The following is a 26,038-nucleotide window of genomic DNA, read 5'->3' as shown; positions in this document are numbered from 1 at the left end:
CGCTCTATACTGAGGCTGTGCCCATGGGCCCTAGACTCCCTCACTGTAAGAAACATCCTTTCCACATCCACTCTATTTAGGCCTTCCAATACTTAATAGGTTTCAGTGAGGTCTCCCCTCACTCCTGAGAGTACAGGCCCAGAGCCATTTAAACGCTCCTCAAACATTAACCCTTTCATTTCCAGAATCATTCTTGTGAGCTTCCTCTGGACCCTCCCCAATGCCAGCCCATTTTTACTTCGATAAGGAGCCCACCGTTTTGTCTTGTACCTCACAGTAGCATGATGCTATTACAGCCCGGAGCATCAGAGTTCAGAGTTCAATTCCGACGCTGTCTGTAAGAAGTTTGTACATCGTTCCTGTGAATATGTGGCTTTCCTCCGTGTGCTCCAGTTTCCTTCCACAGTCAAAGGTTCAAAGGTCACATTTAATGTCACAGAAATGTGTACAATATACATCCTGAAATGTTTTCTCAGCCCAAAGACATACCGGTTAGTAGGTTGATTGGTCATTGTAAATGGTCCTGTGTTAAATAGGTAGGTCATTGGGTCAGAAAGCCCTGTTATGATGCGGGCAATCATGGTCTCATCCATGGCCATAATTGTGCTTGGCAAATTTTTCTGCAGAAGTGCTTTGACATTTCCTTCTTCTGGGCAGTGTCTTTACAAGACAGGTGACCCCAGCCATTATCAATACTCTTCAGAGGTTGTCTGCCTGGTGTCAGTGGTCACATAACCAGGACTTGTGATATGCACCAGCTGCTCATTCGACCATCCACCACCTGATCCCATGGGTTCACGTGACCCTGATCGGGGGTGGGGGGGGGGCTAAGCAGGTGCTACACCTTGCCCAAGTGTGACCTGCAGGGTAGCGGAGGGAAAGAGCGCCTCACACCTCCATTAGTAGAAACGTATCTTCACCCTGCCACCTAGTTGTTTCTCTAAATAAATGTTTTTTTTAAAAAAACTGCTCGCAATGCTCCAAGGTCTGACCAATGCCTTAAAAAGCCCCAGCAAAAACATCTTGAAATGAAGCTTTTCACACAGATGCTTTGGCATCAAAGACAATATTCAAACTTGCAGATGCTGGAATTCCAGAGCAACACACACAAAATGCTGGAGGAACTCAGCAGGTCAGGCAGCATCTGTGGAAATGAACAAACAATCCACATTTCGGACCAAGACCCTTCTCAGGACTGAGAAGGAAAGGGGAAGATGCCAGAATAAAAAAAGTAGGGGGAAGGGAAAGAGGCTAATTGAAGGTGATAGGTGAAGCCAGGTGGGTGGATAAGGTCAAGGGCTGGAGAAATAGGAATATGATAGGAGAGGAGAGTGGACCATAGGAGAAAGTGAAGGAGGATGGGATGAAGGGGGAAGTGATAAGCAGTTGAAAAGAGGTAAGGGGCCAGATGAATAGAGGAAGAGGGGAGGGGGAGGGAATTTTTTTTACCAGAAAGAGAAATGGATATTCATTCCACCAGGTTGGAGGCTACGCAAATGGAATATAAGGTGCTGCTCCTCCACCCTGAGGGTGGCCTCATCTTGGCACAGGAGGGAACCATGGATTGATATGTTAGATAGGGAATGGGAATGGGGATTAAAATGTTTGCCATTGGGAAGTCCCGCCTGTGGCGGAAAGAGCGGAGGTGCTTGATGAAGTGACCACCCCCCCCCCACCAAGTTTACGATGAGTCTCACCAATTTAGAAGGGGCCGCATTGCGAACACGGACACGATAGGACGACCCCAGCAGATTCGCAGGTGAAGTGTTGCCTCACCTGGAAGGTATATTTGGGGTCCTGAATGGAGGAGAGGGAGGTGTAAGGGCAGGTGTAGCATTTAGGCTGCTTGCGAGGATAAGTGCTGGAAGGGAGGGACAAGAGTATCGCGGAGTGAGCGATCCCTGCGGAAAGCAGAGAGGGTGGAAGTGGAGGTAAAGATACGTTTAGCAGTAGGTATTTCTTAGCTGTGGCTGCTAAAAATCACACTAATCTTTGCATAGAACAATAAATAATACCGGTGAGAATAACAATATAATTCAACCAGCAATATCAAACTCAATTTCACATGTAAACATATCAATAGAAAGGGTGATTATCACAAATTAGAAGCACACAAAAGACAGACACAAACTGATAATGAACAGCCACTCTTTAAACTGTAAATACTTCAACATCATACTTCATCCACAATATTCATTACATGAAGATATTAATAAGTGACATTAAGGAATGCATTCTGTTCAGAGCAAAATATGCTCCCTTCAGATGGACCTGCTTTGCTTCCACGTTAATGGGGTTGCCGTAAACAAGAGTCCTTTCCTCCTCTAAGTTCTAAACTTTAGAATTTGAAGTTTGTCGGGCGCATATCCAGAAATGTCAAGCAGTAACTGATATATGTACATTGGCCATCAAGATTAGCTCCTCCGGTTAATCACCATCAGTACGCACCGGACCAGGTTGTAGCATGCACGTGCATTGAGGTATGTTCCCCACAGACAAACTATCTCTTAACATGATATATTTATTACAAGCCTGCAATCAGGAGAAGCGGGGCGGGGGGGCGGTGGCAACATAATACTTGCCTTGGAGGAAGAAGAATATGGCAATAATTCACTGCTTATCTAGCGTGCACGTGAAAACATGGTACCTCATTCCTTAGCATGTCATACACTTTTCCCAGTACTCTCTGCCTGTGCTGTACTCCATCCCTGAAGTACGTAAATTGTGACTCTTCTCAGTTTAGCCTTGGATAGTTATTGGCGCTTCCTAAATACTGGGACCCTCAAGGAGGTCATGGGATCACCTATCGCCTTCAACGTTCACAATACTCTGCATTACCATCTCTTTCTTCCAGCTCTAACCATAATTAAATACGTATACATCCATATATTAACATTTAATTGATTGTACAATCTAAGACTGAGAATTTAGTACATCATAAAACTTTCGAATTAGCTGAATAGTTGTTTCCAGAGCAAACTACATGTGATTGCCACTTTCTATAAAAGAGGCATGTAGTAATCAGTTGCAAACAACTTTATATTATGTATTTCATTGTCCTGAAGTGTTTGGGAACATTTATTTGATTGAACAGTTTAAGCCTGAGAAGTTCCATTTAATTCCTTGGAATTTTCTTTTTATTGAATTGTTCAGAATTGCCAATGTGACCTTCACCTTGACCTTAATCTATGTTCTGAGTAGAACCTTGCTCAGAACATAAGATGGGCCAGACTGCCTCTCACTGCTAGAAAACCTAGGGATGCTGGTGATCTGGCAGCTCTTTGGGTGCCATGGTCACGTAGTGGTTAGCACAACACTATTACAGCTTGGGGCATTGGAGTTCAGCGTTCAATCCTGGCATTCTTTCTAAGAAGTTTGTACATTCTCCTCATGAAATGCATGGGCTTTCTCCAGATGCTCCCGTTTCCTCCCACAGTTCAAAGACTAGTAGGTGAATTAGTCATTGTAATTTGCCCCGTGATTAGGCTAGAGTTAAATTGGGGGTCATTGGGGATTGCTGGGTGGCACGGGTCAAAGGGATGGAACGCCTATTCAGCACTGTATCTCAAAAATAAAATTTAAAAAAAAATAAATTTTAAATTTTGTCCAATTAGACATAAATTCTATTTTTTATAGAACAGCTGCTCCAAAGCTTGGAAAGAAAACTTGAAGAATGAAACAGAAGATTACAGCGCTCTTCCTCACTAATTTAACTGTTAAATATTACCCTTTCTTATAAGCCATGTATCCCACCCCGCCATGCACCGCTGGTTCTGCCTGCACACCCAATTGTCCATTATTCACGTGTAAACCTTAAGAGCAAGTGTCAGCAAGTCGTTGACTGCAGGGCAAATCCCCGCGATTCCCATCCTTCTGTACATTGAGACCACTTCAAGATCTTAACTAGATCATATTACGCCATGGCAATCAACACACTGAACAAGCTGGCTGGACATTTTGAAGCCTTTAATCTAAGCTGTCATCCTTATCAATAAACGTTTCTGTTTTGAAGTGTATGACCTGAAATGCATTTAAAGAACTGCATGTTTAAGGTTTTGTTAGAAACCACTGTCTTTTTGATTTAAATAATACTTTTTGTATGATTTATACTTTTTAACAAACATGTATTTTTCACACTCTTTGGCAGAGAGTGGAATAGCAGCTAAACTAATGGTTTATCACCTTTCTCATTTTCCATTGGCTAAGTATTAGCACATTACCCATGTGGTGTAGTTGCTTTAATTATGTAGCCTATTAATTAACTCATCACTATCCAATGAATTTTTCTTAACTTATTATAAAAGTGATACATTTTTCAGAAGCACCATCTTTGTTCCTCTGTCTTACACCCCTTAACATTAATTCCCCTCTTAGCATCATCCCTCAGCTCTTTATTTAGTTTGCTTAATATTTGTATATTTGTTTGTACTCTAAAATAAACTGAACTCTTGGAATTAAGACCTCTTGCCATTCTTGACTCCTGGAAGAACCCTAAGGATTAAAAATTAAATGGAGATCCAACAATTGTCCAAAATCTTGTGCTTTCAGAATGAAGCAATTTGATGTGCATTATACCTTTAGTAAAATTGACTGAGAAAGATATTTCCTACCTTGCTGCTTCAAATGCGTCTCAACTTCTTGATCCAGAGGTGGATCCTCTCGTTTCCCGTCGTGATAAATGTTGTCCGTCAGTTTGGCGTTAGAGTTGATAAAATGTATCCCTAAATCATCTGATTTTGAGAAGGGAGGATTTCTCTTGGCCACAGGGTCTGCACTTTCCATCACGTGTAGAGCCAATATTGGGTCGTCATTCAACGCAGAATTCTGTGTGAGTTTAGGCTGTGAATCAGGCATGGGGGAATGAGGAGGTGTTGGGGCCTGAATCACCTGTGGCTGCGTCACCAGCTTGAACTGGGACAATTGATGCACGGGTACCGAGCTGGACTCTGTGTCGATGGCAAGAGGCAGGAAGTCTCCAGACTGATGCATGGATGTCATTGAGACAGGTTGCTTCGATCGTGTCAGGGTGATAGGGGTGGAAGATGTATTCTGGATGATTTGAGATCTTGGGAGACTTCTTGCAGGAGGTTCAGGGTTTGTAATTAGACTCTCCTGAGCTTTACAGAAGGAGTCGGCCACATTGTTGGAAAATGAATTAGTTGGCCCAAAGCTCACCTCTTGCATAGGCCTCATGCTTAAACTGGGATAGGTGGCAGTTGAAGCAATCCGTGGCTCTCTCTGACTTATTCGCTGACCAAGGCCAGGTGAGATCTCTTGAGTCAACGGAGACTTTATCCCAGAGTAAGGAGGTACATTTAATTTATGCATTAGTTTGGATGAAGCCTTGCCTTCCAGAGCGAGGTCTTCAGCTATGTGAAGGTCCAGGGATGGCATAGAACCATGATTGACTGCACCTTCATTCACAGACGTCACAGGTCGATCCACTTCAGAATGGAACATATTGCCCTGCGATAAGTATTTTTTCAAAGCCGGAGATGGCACATGGTTTGCCTTAACACCGGGATCATGGCATCCCAGTGGGCCTGACACAGAGTTTAACCTTGAGTGATGTACAAGACTGGATGCGGAGCCATGGACACCATCATCAACGCCAGGCCTGGAGGACTGGACAAAGCTAATGGGGTTTATTTTGCTTTGGAAAGAGGAAACACGGCCTAATGTACCCGCTGCGCTCCCGTTGGCCCTGGGGATTGGTTTGGAGCCATGATTAAAAGAAAGGCTTGAAGATACCTTCCTGTACTGGGCAGAGCCAGGGGGTGAGATGGTGCTTGAGCTCCTGTTGATCCTTGTGTGATAGGAAGGTGGTGGAGACGCAAAGCCTTCAGTGAGCCGTGGCGATCGCACTTCTGTTGAGCCAGGAGAGAAAGGCGAGCTCAGTGGAGAAACAGGTGAAAACGGAGGCTCGTCATTCACATCATCAATCTCAAACGACCGCTTCAGAGCTGTTGATAAATAACAGTGAAAATATATAAATGGTGATGGTCTTCAAAGGGAAAACACCAAATTGTAAGGCAGTCATGAAGAAGCTTAGGGAGAGCTGGCATGTCACCAACTACCCTAGCAATTTTGTTTAAAGTTTCCTGAGCAACACACATAAAACGCTAGAGGAACTTAGCAGGGGTCAGAAAATCAGGCAGCGTCTATGGAGGGGAATAAGCAGTCAAGCTTTCAGGCTTAGATACTTCAACTGAACTTGTTGACATTTTGGGCAGCGACCCTTCATCAGGACTTGATTTCAAGCATCTGGCAAATCTCTTGTGTTTAATGAATTTGCATCGTGGCCTGCTACATCAATACCAATGCACAGGAATTCTAGAGGCTGCGGAGAGTAATGGGCACAGGCCTATCCATCACTGGAACAGCCCTCACCATCATTGACCAGCATCTGAGGAAGTGTTCCCTCCAGAAGTCAGCAACTCTCATCAAAGTTCCCCACTGTTGGAGTCATGGTTCTACTTACTGCTACAATCAGGCAGGAGGTACAGAAGCCCAAAGCCCCATGCCTGCTGCTCCAAGAAAAGCTATTTTCCTACCAACCATCAGGTTCTTGATTGAACTGGTATGGAAACAGGCCCTTAGTCCCACTGTGACCATAGCAACCATCAAGCTCCCATGTACACCATTCCTGTACTAATCCCAGTGTGTTCTCCCCACATTCCCATCTGCTCCCCACAGATTCCAAAACTCATTTCTACACTAGCGGCAAGTTACATTGATCAATCAACTTCCAACTTCCATGTCTTTGGGAGGAAGCACCTGAAGGAAACCCTCCCACTTGTCGGGAGAACTTGCAAACTCCACACTGACAGCACCCATGGTTAGGACGCCGGAGTGAGGCAGTGCCTCGAGTATCAGTACCACTGTGCCACTCATTCAGATCCAGAGTCAGATTCTTTTATTTATCACGTACATTGAAATCAGAATCAGGTTTAATATCATTGGCAAATGTCGTGAAATTTGCTAACTTTGTAGCAGCAGTACAATGCAGTACATGATAAATAAACAAAAAAACTGAATTACATTATATATATATAAGAGTTAAGTAGTGCAAAAAGCAGAAAATTTAAAAGAAAAGTACTGAGGCAGTTAGTCCTGACGAAGGGTCTCGGCCCGAAACGTCGACTGTACCTCTTCCTAGAGATGCTGCCTGGCCTGCTGCGTTCACCAGCAACTTTGATGTGTGTTGCTTGAATTTCCAGCATCTGCAGAATTCCTCGTGTTTAGTGAGGTAGTGTTCATGGATTCAATGTCCAATTAAAAACCAGATGGCAGAGGGGAAGAAGCTGCCCCTGAATCGCTGAGTGTGCACGTTCAGGCTTCTGTACCTCCTTCCTGAGAAGAGGGCACGCCCTGGGTGGTTTGCACCCGACACAACCGAAGGACGCGCTGAGGGTTGACCGCCAGTGTTGCCTCACATTCTGGCGCCAACATTCCATGCCCACAAAATGCAGCAGAGCACCACAAGCTACAACAACAGCAGCAACAAAGCAACAGCAGCAAACAAGCCCCTTTCCTCCCTCACATCTACACACACACAGCCACCTCTGGGCCTCCAGTGGACTTGCAGACTCGTTGCTGTCTATGTAATCACTATGAAACGTTTTCAAGCTGTCATAGACTAAGACACATTGCAAGTTGCTCTCCCCACTTCTGAACCAGTGACAGTTTGCATATCAAACAGCTCATTATTCTGACCTACTCACAGCTGTTTACACAAGGGTGTTGGAGGCCCAAATTCTGCACCCAGCCCCAGCACATTTTTTCAGTCTCCAACGTCAAGCAGAATTAAGATGAGTGACTCGGCCCTATACGGAGCTTAGTGGCAGCACAGACACTACCAAGTACCCTTCATCAGATCTGAAGGAGAGCACAGGAACTGGGTAGAAAGCCTACATTCATAATCTAACAGTTGTCACATCACTGACAGATGAACTAGAAAAAAAGACACAAATGTTAAAAGTTCAATGAATTAGCTCATCATTGAAAAAATGAATTATGAGAAATCTGCAGCTGGTGGAAATCCAAGCAACACACACAAAATGCTGGAGGAACTCAGCAGGCCAGGCAGCATCTATGGAAAAGAGTACAGTTGAGGTCTTTGGCTGAGACCTTTCGGCAGGACACGAGAAAAAGTGATGAGGAGTGGATTGAAAAGATGGGGGTTACCTATCACCTTATGTTTCTCTCTCCACTCCCCCATCTTTTCAATCTACTCCTCACCTTTCTTTCTCCTGTCCTGCCAAAGGGTCTCGGCCCGAACTGACGACTGTACTTTTTCCCATAGATGCCATCTGGCCTGCTAAGTTCCTCCAGCATTTTGTGTGTGTTTTATAAAACTGTGTTTATTATATAAAGCTTCCTTGATGTTCCTGTTCTATCACATCTTCATTTACATTACAGAGATATACAACATTAATAATCATTGCTGACGTTGGCTTCTGATTTACTATGTCTCAAAACCACCATTACAATGTCGCAGTTTCACAATAGGCATAATGTCAGTGTACGTTAGCGGACGTGGAAGGGATGTTTCCTACGGGGGGAGTAGAGGACCAGAGGGCACAGCCTCAGAATAGAAGAACGTCCCTTTAGAATGGATAAGGAGAAACTTCTTGAGCCAGAGGGTGGTAAATCAGCGGAATTCATTACCACAGATGGCTGTGGAGGCCAAGTCATTGGGTAAATTTAAAGCGGAGGTCGATAGCTTCTTGATTAGTAACGGTGTCAAAGGTTACGGGGAAAAGGCAGGAGAATGGAGTTGAGAGGGATAATAAATTAGACATGATGGAATGGCAGAGCAAGCTCAACAAACCGAATAGCCTAATTCTGCTCCTATAGTCTTATGGTCTGTATGTTTTTATCACTTTGTTCCACCCTGAAAAAGCATATGTTGTGAAACTGCGACTTTTGTTTTCTCTTGGCATCCCAAATCCAGGTTTGACTCTTCCTCACTAGTCATTGCTGTGCTCACAGTTTGAGAGGTCAAAGTGCTGAGGACAGTCATTAGTATGAGTGTGAAAGGAAATTCTGGGCAACCACAGTTAGAAACAGCGGTGTGTTTATGAAACTGAAGATGGAATGGAAGGTTCCTGACCACTGCATACTGTACATCTGTTTGAGGTAGCATGATGTAAAGCTCAAAACAGAAATATGATTATTTCCTTTTTGACTATTATATCCATTCAAAGCTAAGGCAAGTCAGGACAGAACAATAAAGTTGCTTTGTTACTGGTGTGCAAACGGAAACTTTTTTAAAACAGTGTGATTATTTCAAAAAGTAATTCAAGCAAGGAACAAGAAATCAGTTTGAACTGATATACGTATCTAATTACTGCAATGAACTGTAATCATTTATAAGCTTGTTTCTCTCATTTCCTAAAACAGACATTAAAAAACAAAACATGCTGGTATCTGAAATCTGAGCTGTGTAATTGAACTCAATTTTGCATTACTGAACTGTTAGCTAAAATAAGAGTACCTTAAAAAATTCAGATCCATTTCATTAAGCTAAGTTCAAAGACATTCATCCATTGCATGCTATTAAAATGGCATTTCTAGATGCAAGGAAAAATGTCTAATTGGTTTGCAGAAATAGGATTTCATCAAATGCAAAAAGGTTTGAAATGTTCTCTCACGCACACACACACACACATGCACGCACACACACATATACACACACACAGACACACACACACACACGCACGCACACACACACAGACACACACACACACACACGCACGCACACACACACACACAGACACACACACACACACACACACACACACGCACACACACACACACACACACACACACACACACACACACACACACACACACACACACACACACACACACACATGAATAATGGTGGAACAACATTCAGAATTTAAAAATGTTAAGTAATTATATTTTAATCCCTGCAGAAGCTATGCTCATTTGAAACATCATCAGAGTAGTCATTATCCACATGAAATATTTTTTCTTATGCATGTTTTTACAGTTTGTTGGATGTTCTGTGTATGACAGTAATTTGGCACAACTGAAAAAAGAATCAAATGGCTGAGCACACACTGAGCATTCATAAATACACTTACAGGTTTCAACCTGTCCTGGAACTGGAACTAACCAAGGACGGGACTTTTCTTTTTGTTGTAAGAGGAATATAGTCCTTTTTAAAAATTATTTTGCTCCAACAAAATTGTACAGAAGAGACCACTGAACACAATTTTGTTAGTAGGAATGGAAATGCAGTAATACTTGCCCTGTACAAGTTCAAGCTCAAGTTTAATTGTCATTCAGCCAAAAATGAATACACAAGAATACAGCCAAATGAAACAGCGTGACTGCGGGGCCAGGGTGCAAAACACAGTCATTCACAGCTCAAGGTACACAAAGTGCATATATGAGAGCAGTAAAATACTGTCAGCAGAAAAAAATAATCCAAGTCCCCGATTCCATGAATGTTGCAGCAGTCTGCAGCTGAATACAATACAGCTTGCAAACACTGGGCTGAAGCATTGACACCAACACCTCTCCCCTGGACGGCTGCAAACGGGTGACATCATGGCCCAAAGTTGTTAATATCCAACAGCGTCTTGCGATCGTAAAGAATACATTTAAGAAAGACAATAACACCTTTGGTTGGCCCCTTCGAAGCTGCTGTGTCCAAACGTGTCGCTGTCCTACTGGGAAACAGCAATTCATTGCTGCTTGTAGTAATTCTCTCACATTTCTGAACTGCTCAGCGGACGTAAATTCTGAACAGTTATCAAATTAAGTTTTTGTGGAATGAAGAAGCTGCAAGATTGTAAAACCTGTTTACTCGATACTATGAAATGACTGTATGTTACTGAATAGAATTTATTCTCACAGCAATGCTAAAACTGAACAAGCACTGGAATTCATGCAACTGGCTCACAGGCATCAATAGCATTGCAATAAAAAGAAGTGTAGCCAGATTCATTAAGTGTCACATATTATGTCTGAAGGGAAAGATGTTTAGAGAAATGCACATCAAATTTAAGAGTTTTTTCATTATTAAAATCTTAGACTAACTTGCAATATATTTGAAATGATATGTGCTGCCTTGTGAAACCTTCAAGAAAATAAATTTTGACAGAGAAGTTTCAGATCAAAAGACTAACGGGCGTTGTAAGACACATAATTCTGTTTTATGTGTGAAGGTTGCCTCTCAATGTCCAACCCTACGTCCCCGCCGTGAGAGGTGGAAGCAGGTAAGGATGGCCAATAGTCCATCCGCTGAACAGTGGATGCAATGGATTACAGAAATGTTGATGAACTCCAGCCATACCATCGACTTCTGAGAACAATGGAGATGGGGGATCATCAATAGTCTATGCTCCACAGGGAGCTAATGGCCAAAGTAAGGTAAGTACGTGTGAAGGTTATTGTCATCACTTAACTTTTGGTGGGTAGGCAAAAATGTTACTCAGTTATGATTCCTAACTTGGTCGCGGTCATAGGAAATCATCATATAACATTTCTCAAAGAAAGACAAAATTAACTTTTTGGCTTTTTAGGTTGTTTGGATTGTAGAATGCCTCTGCCTTTATACTGTAGATATCTCTGGATTCATGTTCTATCAGCAACATCTTCTAACGAGAGCAGCATTTTTTCTCCAGAAATGTGCAATGAGTGGTGGATTGCTCCATATGAACAGTGTAGCGGTGAGCCCTAACAATTTACAGCCCCAGCAATTGGAAAATCAGGGTTCAATTCCCACTTTGTCAGTAAGGAGTGTACCTTCTCTCCGTCACCGCCAGTGTTTTCACTGGTTGCTCGGGTTTCTTCCATTCTGAAAGCTATACAGTTAAGTTAGTTAGTGGGTTATGGGCCTTTATTGGCACCAGAAGCAAGGCCAAACCTCTGGGCTTCCCCCTGCAAATCCATGGGCTGTGTTGGTCATTGACGCAAGTGACACATTTCACCATATGTTTCAATGTTTTGATGTACACATGATAAATGAAGCTAATCTTTATCCTTAAATAAAATCAATTTTGAACAGTAAGTCTTGTGAGCATCAAATTTGACTGACACAAGGATTATCCTGTCATCTCCAATGTAATTGCAGTAATACGCAGACTCGTTATGATAGTTCGAGGATCTTTGTTCAATAGACGTCCCTCAGGCCATTGTACAGATAATGTCTGTGGAGAAGGCATTCAAATAGGCATCCTCTGAAATCAGATAGGGGGTAAAGGCTGATTTATACTTGTGTGCCAACTCGACGCCGTAGGTACGGTGTTGCCCCAAACCCTACGCAGAGCCTACGCGGGTCCCTACGCCGTAGCCTGATGCGCACCTCTCCCAAAATGTAACTACGCGTCGCGGCAACGCAGACCGCAACAGCTGTGATTGGTCCGCTTGGTAGCATTGCATTTCCTGCTACGCTGCAATAGCTTCCCATTGGGCGACTGAAGGGCAGGGAAGGAACTCTGGCTGCAATGCTTTCCATAAAGCTTTACAGACCTCCGAAATTATGGAGGACAGATTTCGCTTTCACGAAAAAAGACGCTCGCTTTAAACTTGCTTACCCCGAGAAAGGCTACCATGACCACGAAGCCTTGCACAGGCAGGTGTGTGTGTGCATGCGCGACGTGCCCAAATTGCAGAGCGACGCCAACGCATCAATGCACAAGTATAAATGCTCACAAAACGCATAGGTCACTTGCGTAGGTTACGGCGTCCATTTGACGCAGAAGTATAAATCAGCCTTTAGTGTGGAGACCAATTTCATAAAATGGTAAAACATAGGAGTGGTATTAGGCTATTCGGCCCAACGTGTCTGCTCTGCTATTGCATCATGGCTGACTTATTATCCCTCTCAGCTCCATTCTCCTGCCTTTTCCCCGTAACTGTTGATGCCCTTATTAATCAAGAACCTGTTAATCTCTGCTTTAAATATGTCCAATAATGGCCTCCACAGCCCTCTGTAGCAATGAATTCCACGTTCTCCATTTAGCAAAAGCAATTCCTCTTCATCTCTGTTATAAAGGGACATCTTTCCTTTTTGAATCTGTACCCTCTGGTCCTAGACTCCTCCACCACAGGAATTATCTTCTCCATGTCCACTCTATCTCGGCCTTTTACCATTCGATAGGCTTCAATCATTCTTCGAAACTCCAGCAAGTACAGGCTTAGACCCATCAAACACTCCTTATACATTAACCCTTTCATTTCATTTCACTAGATTATCAGCTACTTGGCATCTGTCTTTGGGGTGAAAGCTGGTAACCAAAAATGGAGCCTTCCACTGGATCTCTTTCCCATGGAAGTACCACGTGGGATAGAAGGTTTGTGTCCTCCTCCCATCTAGGCTAAGCCTTCATCAGCGGCCCAGGGGTTTGTAGTAGTAATGTGATCACTCAAGTCCAGTTTGATGTCCTCCCAAAGGGTTATTCCCTTAATGGAGAATGCTAGTGCATGACTTTGTTTAACGTGGGCAGGCTGATGCCTGGGCAGCCTCCACATGGTTCCCCACAGATCAGGGTCCAGTGGCATGGGACGCAAGATAACCAGGGACCCTTCACTGGTGCAGCCTTTCCTCTGCTTTGATGGCCACTGTGATTTGTCATCATCTTCCGCCACCTCCACCGAAGAGGCAGCATCACTCTTCGGATCTCGTGAGCTCTCAAGACTCTCTGCCACGACAAGATTATGATTCTCAGAGATGGATCTAAGGAGTTGTTAAAACAATTAAGAGAAATGTGCTTGTTGAGTCATCCTAACGAAAACATTGGTAAGAGCATGCCCTCAAATCCTGATGTTGTCTGATAAAGAGAATCAATCTCTACTTTAACAAAAAGCATATCTTAAACAACAGAGTGAATGATGAAAAGTTTTTGATGCTTGTCAATAAAAATGCAGAAATAAAGATCCACCTTACAACACAGCCTCCATATCGATTCTTTTCACAGCATTTTAACCATTTTAATCAGCGTATTTTATAAACCAAGTGTGCCAAGAAGGTAGTGTGGAAAGGAAAGTTATACAAACACTCGTTAATCAGTATGTCACAGAGTGAAATTAAACATTGGTATCAGTCAGTGACACGGACTGGATTATTTTAAGAGCTGATTTTGCAAATAAACATTCTGTTCAGCCCTTCACTTTTAATTTCCCACAGAATTAATCCTCGCGGGCACATATACTGCCATTAGTTTTACAGGCAGGTTTTTAAACAACAAATAACATTTGTCCACGGAGCTCAAGAGGAAATTTATAACAGCAATTTAAAGGTTAAAGTTCAATATGATTGAAGCAGGTTGTAAAAGGTGTAAAACAAGCTAATGCACCATTCAGGTTGTGCTCATTGCGTGCAGTAGAGCTGGGCACGCCTGCCACACAAATAGTATAAATTTAAATTTCATGGTCAGTTCCCAAGCTAGGACAACACATTCAGAAGCATGCACACTGGCAATGTACATAGACGGGGATAAGCTCCCGCTACCTAGAAAATGCTCCAAATGGTGTGCGTCTCTAACAGCCTCTGACAACCAAGTCCAACTCTTGGCCTTCATGTGTGGCTCAGCTACTAGGCCCGGCAGAACTGTTTCTACTGACAAGAGAAGGGGCAAAGGCGGACCACTGACGCCTCAAAACCAGTTGCTTCATCAGCCTTGAACAGCAGCCCGCCAAGGAGAAGGAAAACCCTGATTTTAAACCTCTGCTGCCTTGCAGTCACACCCACCCATGGGGAAGGTTTCGGGAGTAAACCCCGAGGAAGAAATCCGGAGCCGGGATCCCTAAGGCAGTTTGATGTTGTTCACTTCACTCTGGCAACCTCTGCGACGACACCGGTGCCAAGCTGTATCGGCGCTTGCCCTTCCCTTGGACTACATCAGTGACGCGGAGAGGGGAAACCCGCTGGATGGGCAACAGCTGGTTCGTCAAATCTTCCCGCCAGAACACAGTCCACCAGAGGTGCAAACCCATGAACCCCTGGGATTGATGGCTGCCTACTACCACCACATCATTGAATACAGCTGTGCTCAGTTTTGGTCAACATGCCATAGGAAAGATGTCACTCAAATGGAAGGAATGCAGAAAAGATTTACAAGGGTGTTTCCAGGACATGAAGTACTTTATACTTTTTACTTTATTGTCACCAAACAATTGATACTAGAACGTACAATCATCACAGCGATATTTGATTCTGCGCTTCCCGCTCCCTGGATTACAAATCGATAGTAAATATTAAAAATTTAAATTATAAATCATAAATAGAAAATAGAAAAATGGAAAGTAAGGTAGTGCAAAAAAACCGAGAGGCAGGTCCGGATATTTGGAGGGTACAGCCCAGATCCGGGTCAGGATCCGTTTAGAAGTCTTATCACAGTTGGAAAGAAGCTGTTCCCAAATCTGGCCGTACAAGTCTTCAAGCTCCTGAACCTTCTCCCGGAGGGAAGAGGGACAAAAAGTGTGTTGGCTGGGTGGGTCGTGTCCTTGATTATCCTGGAAGAACTGCTCTGACAGCGTGCGGTGTAAAGTGAGTCCCAGGACGGAAGATTGATTTGTGTGATGTGCTAGCGTAGATAATGGACTGCCTTCATACAATACTTCTGATGATTACATCTTCTGAATCTCCATTTTCATTGTAACAGAATCAGAATCAGCTTCATTATCACCGGCATGCTTCGTGAAATTTGTTAACTTAGCAGCAGCAGTTCAATGCAATAACATAATATAGAAGATATAGAAGAAGAAAAGATAAAATAATAATAATAACAATCAATAAATCAATCAATTACAGTATAGGAATATTGAATGGATTAAAAATCGTGCAAAAAAACCCCAAAATAATATATATTAAAAAAGTGAGGTAGTGTGCTCATGGGTTCAATGTCCATTTGGGAATCGGATGACAGAGAGGAAGAAGCTGTTCCTGAATCTCTGAGTGTGTGTCTTCAGTCTTCTGTACCTCCTCCCTGATGGTAACAGTGAGAAAAGGGCATGCCCTGGGTGCTGGAGGTTCTTAATAATGGATGCTGCCTTTCTGAGGCATCGCTCCTTGAAGATGTTCTGGGTGCTATCCAAGATGGAGTGACTAACTTTACAACCCTCTGCGGTCCTGTGCAGTAACCCACCCTGCCCGCCCCCCCATACCGGAGAGTGATGCAGCCTGTCAGAATGCTCTCCACAGTACCTCTAAGAAGCTTTTGAGTGTATTTGTTGGTGTGCCAAACCTCTCCAAACTCCTAACGAAGTATAGTCTCTGTCTTGCCTTCTTTATAGCTGCATCGATATGTTGGGACCAGGTTAGGTCCTCAGAGATCTTGACACCCAGGAACTTGAAACCGCTCACTCTCTCCACTTCTGATCCCTCTATGAGGATTGGCATGTGTTCCTTCATTTTACCCTTCCTGAAGTCCACAATCAGCTCTCTCATCTCACTGACGTTGAGTGCCAGGTTGTTGCTGCAGCACTACTCCACTAGTTGGCATATCTAGCTCCTATATGCCAGCTCGTCACCACCTGAGACTTTACCAATAATGGTTGTATCATCAGCAAGTTTATAGATGGTATTTGAGCTATGCCTAGCCACACAGTCATGGGTATAGAGAGAGTAGAGCAGTGGGCTAAGCACACACCCCTGAGGTGCACCAATGTTGGCATTCAAGATGATTGTCGAAACCTTCAAATTCTTTGTAGTTGCTAACTTGTTGAAGTAGTGAAATCATTTTATTTTCACTCATGGCCAGTTCTGGCATCTCCAAGCTTGAATGCTTGAAACCGCAGTGAGCAAAATAGTTCTGAGTTCTCATACAGCTTATTTTTCACCAACTATCAGTGACAGAAATCATTACTTTTTGAACAGAAATGCGCATTATTTAAAAACAGTTCACTCTAAGCATGGTAGTGTTTAGCAGCCACACAAGTGCACACAACTGATTCTAGTTAGAAACTTCAGCCACGATCTCCTGCCCCAATTAAGTGGCATGCCGTGTCCCAAATAAACAAATGGAATCACAGCTATTTTCTCGATTTGTTTTTGTTCTTTAAGGGTTGTCCCAAATAAGCTGTTGCCCCGATTAACCAATGGCCCAATTAACCGGAATCCACTGTACATGTGAATTCATTTGGTGAATAAAGTTGATCCTTGGTCCCTGATATATCATTGGGACTATAACAAGCCTCCACTCCTGACACAAATGCAGCTTCTCTGCTATTAGTACGTCCAAGCCTGCATTGATGCAGTAACTTTAGGCACAAGGGGACACATACACAGACTAGGTCAAATTTGAAGACAGAATATAATATCATGGTAAGACTCCTGGCAGTGTGGAGGATCAGCGAGATCTTGGGGTCCGTGTCCGTAGGACACTCAAAGCTGCTGTGCAGGTTGACTGTGTATAGTGTGTTGGCCTTCATCAATCATGGGATTGAGTTCAAGAGCCAAGAGGTAATATTACAGCTATATAAGACCTTAGTTGGACCCCACTTGGAGCACCGTGTTCAGTTCTAGTCACCTCATGACAGGAAGGATGTGGATACTATAGAGAGAGTGCAGAGACTTACAAGGATGTTGTCTGGATTGAAGAGCATACCTTATAAGAATAGGTTGAGTGAACTTGGCCTTTTCTCCTTGGAGCAATGGAGAATGAGAGGTGACCTGGTAGAGGTGTATAAGATGAGAGGCATTAATCGTATGGATAGCCAAAGGCATTTTCCCAGGGCTGAAATGTCTAACCTAAGGGGGCATAGTTTTAAGGTGCTTGTAAGTAGGTAAAAGGGGAATGTCAGAGGTAAGTTTTTCACACAGAGAGTGCTGGGCACATGGAATGCACTGCCAGTGACGGTGGTGGAGGCGAATACAATAGGGTTTTTTAAGAGACTTTTAGATAGGCACATGAAGCTTAGAAAAATAGAGGGAAATTGGGAAATTCTAGGCAGCAGCTAGAGTAGGTTACATGGTCGGCACAACTTTGTGGGCCGAAGGCCTGGAATGTGCTGTAGATTTCTGTATTCCATGTTAAACACACACACACACACACACCCACGCACACACACACATATACACACGTGTGCACGCGCGCAGGTAAATAAAATCAGAACATCTCACACGATGGAAGTTCTCCTGAGTGATGGGAGTTTGTTTATTATTCTGAGGGAATTGATCTCAATCAGGTCCTGACTAAAGCAGGCAGTGAGTGAATGTGAGTGCAAGTCCGTGCACATAAATGAGGTGCTGACAGATTTGGGATCAGCTCTGACTCTCCGTGTTGAAGTTCACTTTTGAAGGATTGAAAATTGATGAGCTACCATACAGCAGGTTTTTTAACTCGTGAGTCACTCTGATCTTTCTTCAAAATTACTTTCTTCCTAAAGGTTTCCAACACCAAGCAAGATTTCTTTCCTGCTTATTGACAGTTACCTCAAGCACATCAAAGCCCTCCACCCCAAGCTGAAAATAAAGTTACTACAAAATATTAAGACAACCTTTCATATTATAAATATTAACCTCTTCTCACCACACTACTGATACAACATACTGCTGGAATTCAGTTATTGGAGAATGGTCTTATCCAAGAATTCACAGGATGGGTACCCACTATGAATATTGGCATTTTGTTCCATGGAGAAGGCCCCTTTATTTGCATAATATGATCCCTAGCCAATGCTAAATTCTTTCTAATAAAGGATCACCTGGAGGAACTAGTAGATAGGGTCTATTTTTCCCCAATTGGAAATGTAAAATACTAGAAGGCATAGCTTTAAGGTGAGAGGGGAAAAGTTTAAAGAGATTTACAAGACAAGTTTTTTTTCCCACAGAGTGGTCGGTGCCTGGAATGCAAAGCAGATTCAATAGCAAAGTTTAAAAGGCATTTAGATAGACATTTGAGCAGGCAGGGGAATGGAGGGGTATTGACCATGAGTAGGCAGATGTGCAGTTTAAAGTTGTTTCATGGTCAGCACGGACATAATGGGCCAAAGGGCTTGTTACTGTTCTGTACTGTTCCATGTCCTATAGTGTATACAGTTCTACCCAAGACCTGCTCATTAAACGTGGACAGAGAACCTAGAAACAAGTCTAATTTGGACCTTGGGACAAACTTGAAATCTCTCTGGATCTGCCTTTTGCTGCAAATAAAACATACTAGCAGATTGAGAGATAAAAGTTTCTGTTAATTTGGTGTCACATGAAAACAACAAAATAAGTCAAGATAACAATGAGCAAAACGCTTAGTCATAAATGATACAGCTGTGGGATAAATAGTGTCACAGAGGCAGACAAGCACATAAACAAGCCCTTCAGCCATCATGCCCATACATGGTCTGGTTGAGTTGCTCTCCAAACTTGGGAAGTTACTTGCAAATGTTTTGTCTCCATGCGTGGTGAACCTCGTGCATTGCAAGGGAATTCCTAGAAGAGTGGTTTTCCACGACCAATCCTGTAAACAACCACATAGATCTTGCTCCTATTTATGAGGCAATGCGGGCAAAATTCCAGACCGCGACGCAATGAAGTTCGCCACACAAGCAATGAGCGACGAGATTTCCTCCCCACTTCACATCTGAGTTTCCAGAATGGTGCCCAGTCAGCTGATTGATAAGCATTCGGAGGACACACCACAATCAACAGCGCACTGACGATGTCTCCATGCATGGTGGCGAAAAGTAAATTGCCAAGATTGGAGAACAACTCAACCCAACCATCAACCACCTGAGCTACACATTTTCTGAATTATTTCTCGTGAGTCCATATATTTGTCTGTGTCGGTCCTATATACCCACAGATTTAGAGCTACAGTTCAATAACAGGCCTTTCAGCACAATGAGCTCATGGCACCCAGTTGCACCCATCTGACCACTTAACCAACTAACCTGTACATCTCTGGTACATGGGGGGAAACCGCAGCACCCAGAGGAAACCCATGCGGTCACTGGGAGAAAGTACAAAATGCCTACAGACAGCGGCAGGATCTGAACCCAAGTCACTGGCACTGTAATAGCATTACGCCAACTGCTTTGCTACAGTGCTGTCCCAGATATAAATACCTACAAGATTAGAACAAATCACGATATTTCCAAAGAGAAAAGTGGTCAAGGGGAGAACAAACAAACTTCCTACCGACAGCAGCAGGAATTGAACCTGGATCACTGGCACTGTAATGACATTATGTTAACCACTTTGTTACGATGTTTCAGAAGAGAAATTCTCCTTTATTTGCTTCTGTTTCCTCAAGAGACTGCACTCATTATATCTATTGAACTAAATACCTTGGCCCATTCCTTAGAGGCTTTGAGGGTTACACTCCCTTTCGTAGACAAGCCAATGCAGGAGTTGTACTTGCAGACGTCCCACCTCTCCTGGAAGTTCCGGGAGTCTCCCGGATATCGATAGTACAGCGGTGTCCGGAACGCACCCAGCACATCTTAAACAAAAAAGCTGAAATAAACAAGCTAATTAATTAGGTGCCGCAGGGCCACGTAAATGTCAGTGCAGATCAGAGGCGATTGCCGATTGCATCGTCATTTACGTGCCGGGCGGCACCTAATCAATTAGCTTGTTTATTTCGGCTTTTTTCTTAAAGATGTGCTGGGTTCATTCTGGCTACCGCTGTACCGCTGCATTCTTTGCGGCCCGGAGGTTTGGGACCACTTTTATAATTGATTTATCACTACATTCATGTGAGGAAAATATTGCTGTTGTTTTAATATTAAATTCATTAGATAAACCTCTTTAGAAACGAAATTGAGTGTATTAGCCACTTATAAGTGACTTATCACCTATATTCCAGTCGTGATTAACACCCGCCCCGTCCTCCGCCCCTCGGATCGGCCGGTCCGCAAGAATATTGTCAATATTAAACCAGTTCGCGGTGCAAAAAAGGCTGGGGCCCTCTGATTTAAACTAGCTGGCTAGCTGCCAAGGAACTTCGCTATTGATGTCCTAAGTGATGAGGCCAAACTCCCTGTAGACTTGCTTGAAGTTGTAATAGAATAAACATGATAATATAATATAATAATATAAGTACATATTTTAATGCCACATTTGCTGCATATACCCAACTTGGTTTACAGATTAGACAAAATCACTAAACAAAGTATTACATACACCCTTGGAGGTCAATGGGGGGTGGGGGGGGATATAGGGTTGCAGGGGCGGGGGTGTTACCTCCCTGAAATGAGGTTTGGCAGGGTGGGATGTCTGTATTTAGATTATGAAGACACGCAATCCTCTTTTATTGTCATTTAGTAATGCATGCATTAAGAAATGATACAATATTTGTGACCCTTAAAATTTCTCAAGGCATATTAGTCCTCTTCTTAAGTTGAAACGTCGTTTAGGTTAATCAGGGTGCTGTGTGCTCTCTCTGCATTGTCACAGGAATAGATGAATCAAATCTCCTGGTGAATTCAAGGTCCACCTCATTTCAATTTGTGTTCAATCGTACGGCAAAAGCTGAATGCTCTTCAATCGAGAAAGCTTTTTTAATTTATGTAAATATTTCTTATTTGGTAGACTGAGATGAAAAGTTATCTGTTTTCATCAACTGTGATACCAGGTGTGTTGTAATAAATACATTCTCTCATGTACTACAAGCCAATTCTCTTTCTATCAGTCAACAGTCTAGGCTGCACAGGAAAGTCAAGGGCTTGGTCTCAGGTGTATTGGTTTTCAGAGTGACTCTTCATCCCTGTTCTCCACTGAGACAGGTGAAACAGTGCACGAAAAAAATGTTTAAATAAATATCCCACTACATGCTGTCAAAGTACATTAATTCTCAAAGTATGTGTACTTGATACAACCTTGAGATTCATCTCCTTACAGGCAGCCACAAAACACAGAAACCCGATCGAACCCATTGAAAAAAGGCTGTCAAACACCCAAGGTGGAGAAAGAAACAAACTGTGCAAGCTATAAAAGTAAGCAAATAACGTTCAGAACGGAAGCTCATGGAGGTCCAGAGCCACGAAGCGGAGGCGAACAAACCTCGCAGAGCAGCGAGCCGAACTGGTCTGTCGCTTGCTTCCGACCCCGAACCCTGACCTTTTCACCTGGCCTGGCACTTAAACTGTCCAAACCTTGCTCACGGGCCCAGGCTCTGCCGTTTCAATAACAATTGGAGTTGTAAGCAACTAAGTGTGATACCAAATTATTGAAAGTATTAACATTGGAATTTTATCTATCTTATGTAGATGTTTTTTCATGCTGTGATCCTATGGATTGGGTTGGAAACTGATACAGTTTATGAGGGGTATAGATTGGGTAAATAGTGAGGTGCATAGATTGAGTAGATAGTAATGGAGATATATAAGACCTGGGGGCATAAGGTAAGGTTAGAGAGAATTTGAGGAATATTCTTCCAATGTGAGAGGGTGGTTTCAATGTGGAATGCACTGGATGAAAAGGTGATGGAGGCAGATACTTCATAACTTGAAAAGGTACCAGAAGGAGCCAAGAGTCAGGAGGTTACGGACCAAGTATCGGGAAATGAGAATAGTATGGATACAATGACCATGACTCCAGGGTGATAGAAGCATGTTGACTATTAAAAGACTCTCATTCCAGTCTCATCTTATATTGACAAGCTTACAGATGCACTTTTTAAAAATAAACTTTATTCATAATAAAAATATATTTCCAAGAATAAACCATGCAATGCCTTTTCATTCTTTACATTCATAGTCAATGGTTTCAGTACTGTTGTTTGACATCCCTACTTATCAATGGCACAGTTGCCACTCCTGCGGACCTCTTGGTTTGGTATACCACTACAATAAGTGAAGGGCTTCCTCACCCAACCTGTCCCCTCCCTCTCCAGTAGCGGAAGAACCCTACAGTGTGGCTCTTCCCCACTGAACCCTCACGGTGGCTGCACCAAGCTTTAGTGAAACACCCAGCACGTACTCCTGCAGCCCCAGTGTGCCAGTTGTCAGTATTCCTCTACAGACATCGCGATGTGCTGGCTGACCAACGAGTTTTGGGCAGATCAAAGGGAGCCTTTCAACAAGTTTAAGAACTGCCAGCTGCTTGGGATGAACCGCGACACAGAACCTTGCATCCCAAGCCCACAGTTCACAAAAAGGTGAGCTACCACCAGTTTCACTAACTATTCTGTAGTTTCCATCTGAGGCCAGTTACTTGACATCACAGGGCGTCATAACCAAGTCCAGTATCACCCTCATCATCATTATGTGCCAAGTCGTATGACATGGGTGATCATGGTCTTCCACCTGTCTTTAATCTGCCTGTGGGGAAAACTTCTTTCATACTGTTGTTCTTGGTTTTTTCTCTATCCATGACCGTGATTGTTCTTGGCAAATTTTTCTACAGAAGTGGTTTTGCCATTGCCTTCTTCTGGGCAGTGCCTTTACAAAATGGGTGACCACAGCCATTATCAATACTCCTCAGAGATTGTCCGCCTGGCGTCAGTGACTGCAAAACCAAGACTTGCAATATGCACCAGCTGCTCCCTGATTGGGAGGCCACGCAGGAGCGACACCTTGCCCAAGTGTGACCCGCAGGCTAGCGGAGAGAAGGAGCGCCTTACACCGTCTTTGGTAGAGACGTTTCTCCACCCAGCCACCCAGAGTATTAAACAAGGTGAATATGAACAGTAGCTATTGGCTGGAGCCTTATTTCACTTAGCCAGGAGCGCTGAAGCTAGATTCTGCACTGATGACAGAGGATGAGAAACTGTCCTGAAGTGTATACGATGATGAGAGGCATTGATCGTGTGGATAGTCAGAGGCTTTTTCCCAGGGCTGAAATGGCTGCCACAGGAGAGCACAGGTTTAAGATGCTGGGGAGTAGGTACAGAGGAGATGTCAGGGGTAAGTTTTTTACGCAGAGTGGTGAGTGGAATGGGCTGCTGGCAACGGTGGTGGAGGTGGATACGATAGGGTCTTTTCAGAGACTTTTGGATAGGTACATGGAGCTTAGAAAAATAGAGGGCTATGGGTAACCCTAGTAATTTCCAAGGTAAGGACATGTTCAGCACAACTTTGTGGGCCGAAGGGCCTGTATTGTGCTGTAGGTTTTCCATGTTTCTGAAACATTGAATGTGTATCTTAGCAGTTCAGACAGCATCTATGGAGAGGACTATACAGTAAATGTTTTGGGCCTGATGCAAGGTATTGGCCTGAAACCTCGGTGGTTTATTCCTCTCCGTAGATGCTGTCGACTTGCGGGAGTTCCTCCATCATTTTGTGTGTGTTACTCTGGATTTCTAGCATCTGCAGAATCGCTTGTGTTTCTGAGTGTGGCACCACTTCCTTTTACTTCATATGCCAGTGATTTGGATGACGGAATTGATGGCTTTGTGGCCAAGTTTGTGGCGGTTGGTATGTAGGTAGGTGGAGGGGCAGGTAGTGTTGAGGAAACAGGGAGGCTGCAGAAGGACTTAGACAGATTAGGAGAATGGGCAGATTAACACAGTGCCGAGTAGTGTGTGGTCTTGCACTCTGATGGAAGGAATAAAAGCAAAGGTTATTTTCTAAAAGGGGAGAAAATTTAAAAATCTGAAGGGACTTGGGAATCCCCATGCAGGATTCCCTAAATGTTAACTAGCTGGTTGAGTTGGTGGTAAGGAATGCAAATACATTGTTAGTATTCACTTTGAGAGGAATCAGAATCAGGTTTATTATCACCGGCATGTGACATGAAATTTGTTAACTTGGCAGCAGCAGTTCAATGCAATACATAATATAGAAGAGAAAAATCAATCAATCAGTCAATTACAGTATACATTTATTGAATAGATTAGAAAAAGTACAGAAAACAGAAATACTGTATATTAAAAAAAGTGAGGTAGTGTCCAAGGGTTCAATGTCCATTTAGGAATCGGATGGCAGAGGGGAAGAAGCTGTTCCTGAATCACTGATTTTGTGCCTTCAGGCTTCTGTACCTCCTACCTGATGGTAACAGTGAGAAAAGAGCATGCCCTGGGTGCTGGAGGTCCTTAATAATGGACGCTGCCTTTCTGCAACACCGCTCCCTGAAGATGTCCTGGGTACTTTGTAGGCTAGTACCCTAGATGGAGTTGACTCGATTTACAACCTTCTGCAGCTTCTTTCAGTCCTGTGCAGTAGCTCCTCCATACCAGACAGTGATGCAGCCTGTCAGAATGCTCTCCACGGTACATCTACAGAAGTTTTTTGTGTGTATTTGTTGACATGACAGATCTCTTCAAACTCCTAATAAGGTATAGCTGCTGCCTTGCCTTCTTTATAACTACATTGATAAGTTGGGACCAGGTTAGATCCTCAGAGATCGTTACACCCAGGAGTTTGAAACTGCTCACTCTCTCCACTCCTGATCCTTCTATAAGGACTGGTAATATGTTCCTTCATCTTACTCTTCCTGAAGTCCACAATCAGCTCTTTCGTCTTACTGACGTTGAGTGCCGGGTTGTTGCTGTGGCACCACACCACTAGTTGGCATGTCTCACTCCTGTATGCCCTCTCGTCTCCATCTGAGATTCTACCAATAATGGTTGCATCGTCACCAAATTTATAGATGGTATTTGAGCTATGGCTAGAGAGGTATAGAAAGAGTAGAGCAGTGGGCTAAGCATACACCTCTGAGGTACGCCAGTGTTGATCGTCAGTGAGGAGGCTAGAATATAAAAGCAAGAAGGCAATGCTGAAGCTTCATAAGGCACTGGTGAGGCCTACCTTGGAATACTGTGAGCAGAGTTGAGCCATTATCTAAGAAAGGATGTGCTGACGTTGGAGAGGGTTCAGAGGATGATTCAACGATTCAAACAGAATTATAAGCGCAAACAGCAGGAATTCTGCAGATGCTATTCTGTGATTGAAAGGCTTATCATATGAGGAGTATTTGATGGCTCTAGGCAGTGATCACCTGAATTTAGAAGAATGAGAGGGGATCTCATTGAAACCTATCGAATGTTGAAAGACGCCAAAAGAGTGGATGTGGAGAGGATGTTTCCTATAGTAGTGAATCTTAGGACCAGAGGACACAGCCTCAGAACAGAGGGCCATCCATTTAGAACAGAAATGAGGAAATATTTCTTTAGCCAGAGGA

The 26,038-nt window shown here is 43.4% G+C and overlaps 1 protein-coding gene across 2 annotated transcripts in view; it reads right to left on the bottom strand.

Moving 5' to 3' along the window:
- The window catches only part of LOC134352092 (septin-9-like), a 585,694-nt gene that overhangs the window by 389,399 nt on the left and 170,257 nt on the right, over positions 1-26,038 (bottom strand). For both annotated transcript variants that reach the window (XM_063059263.1, XM_063059262.1), the window contains one exon: positions 4,611-5,963. In XM_063059263.1, the coding sequence (XP_062915333.1) occupies positions 4,611-5,963 (1,353 nt within the window). The remainder of the gene's footprint in view (positions 1-4,610; positions 5,964-26,038) is intronic.

The sequence above is a fragment of the Mobula hypostoma genome, chromosome 9 (genome assembly GCF_963921235.1).
Source record: "Mobula hypostoma chromosome 9, sMobHyp1.1, whole genome shotgun sequence".
Classification (NCBI taxonomy): domain Eukaryota; kingdom Metazoa; phylum Chordata; class Chondrichthyes; order Myliobatiformes; family Myliobatidae; genus Mobula; species Mobula hypostoma.
The sequence above is the reverse complement of the archived record's forward strand: the minus strand, read 5'-3'. Positions and strand labels throughout refer to the sequence as shown.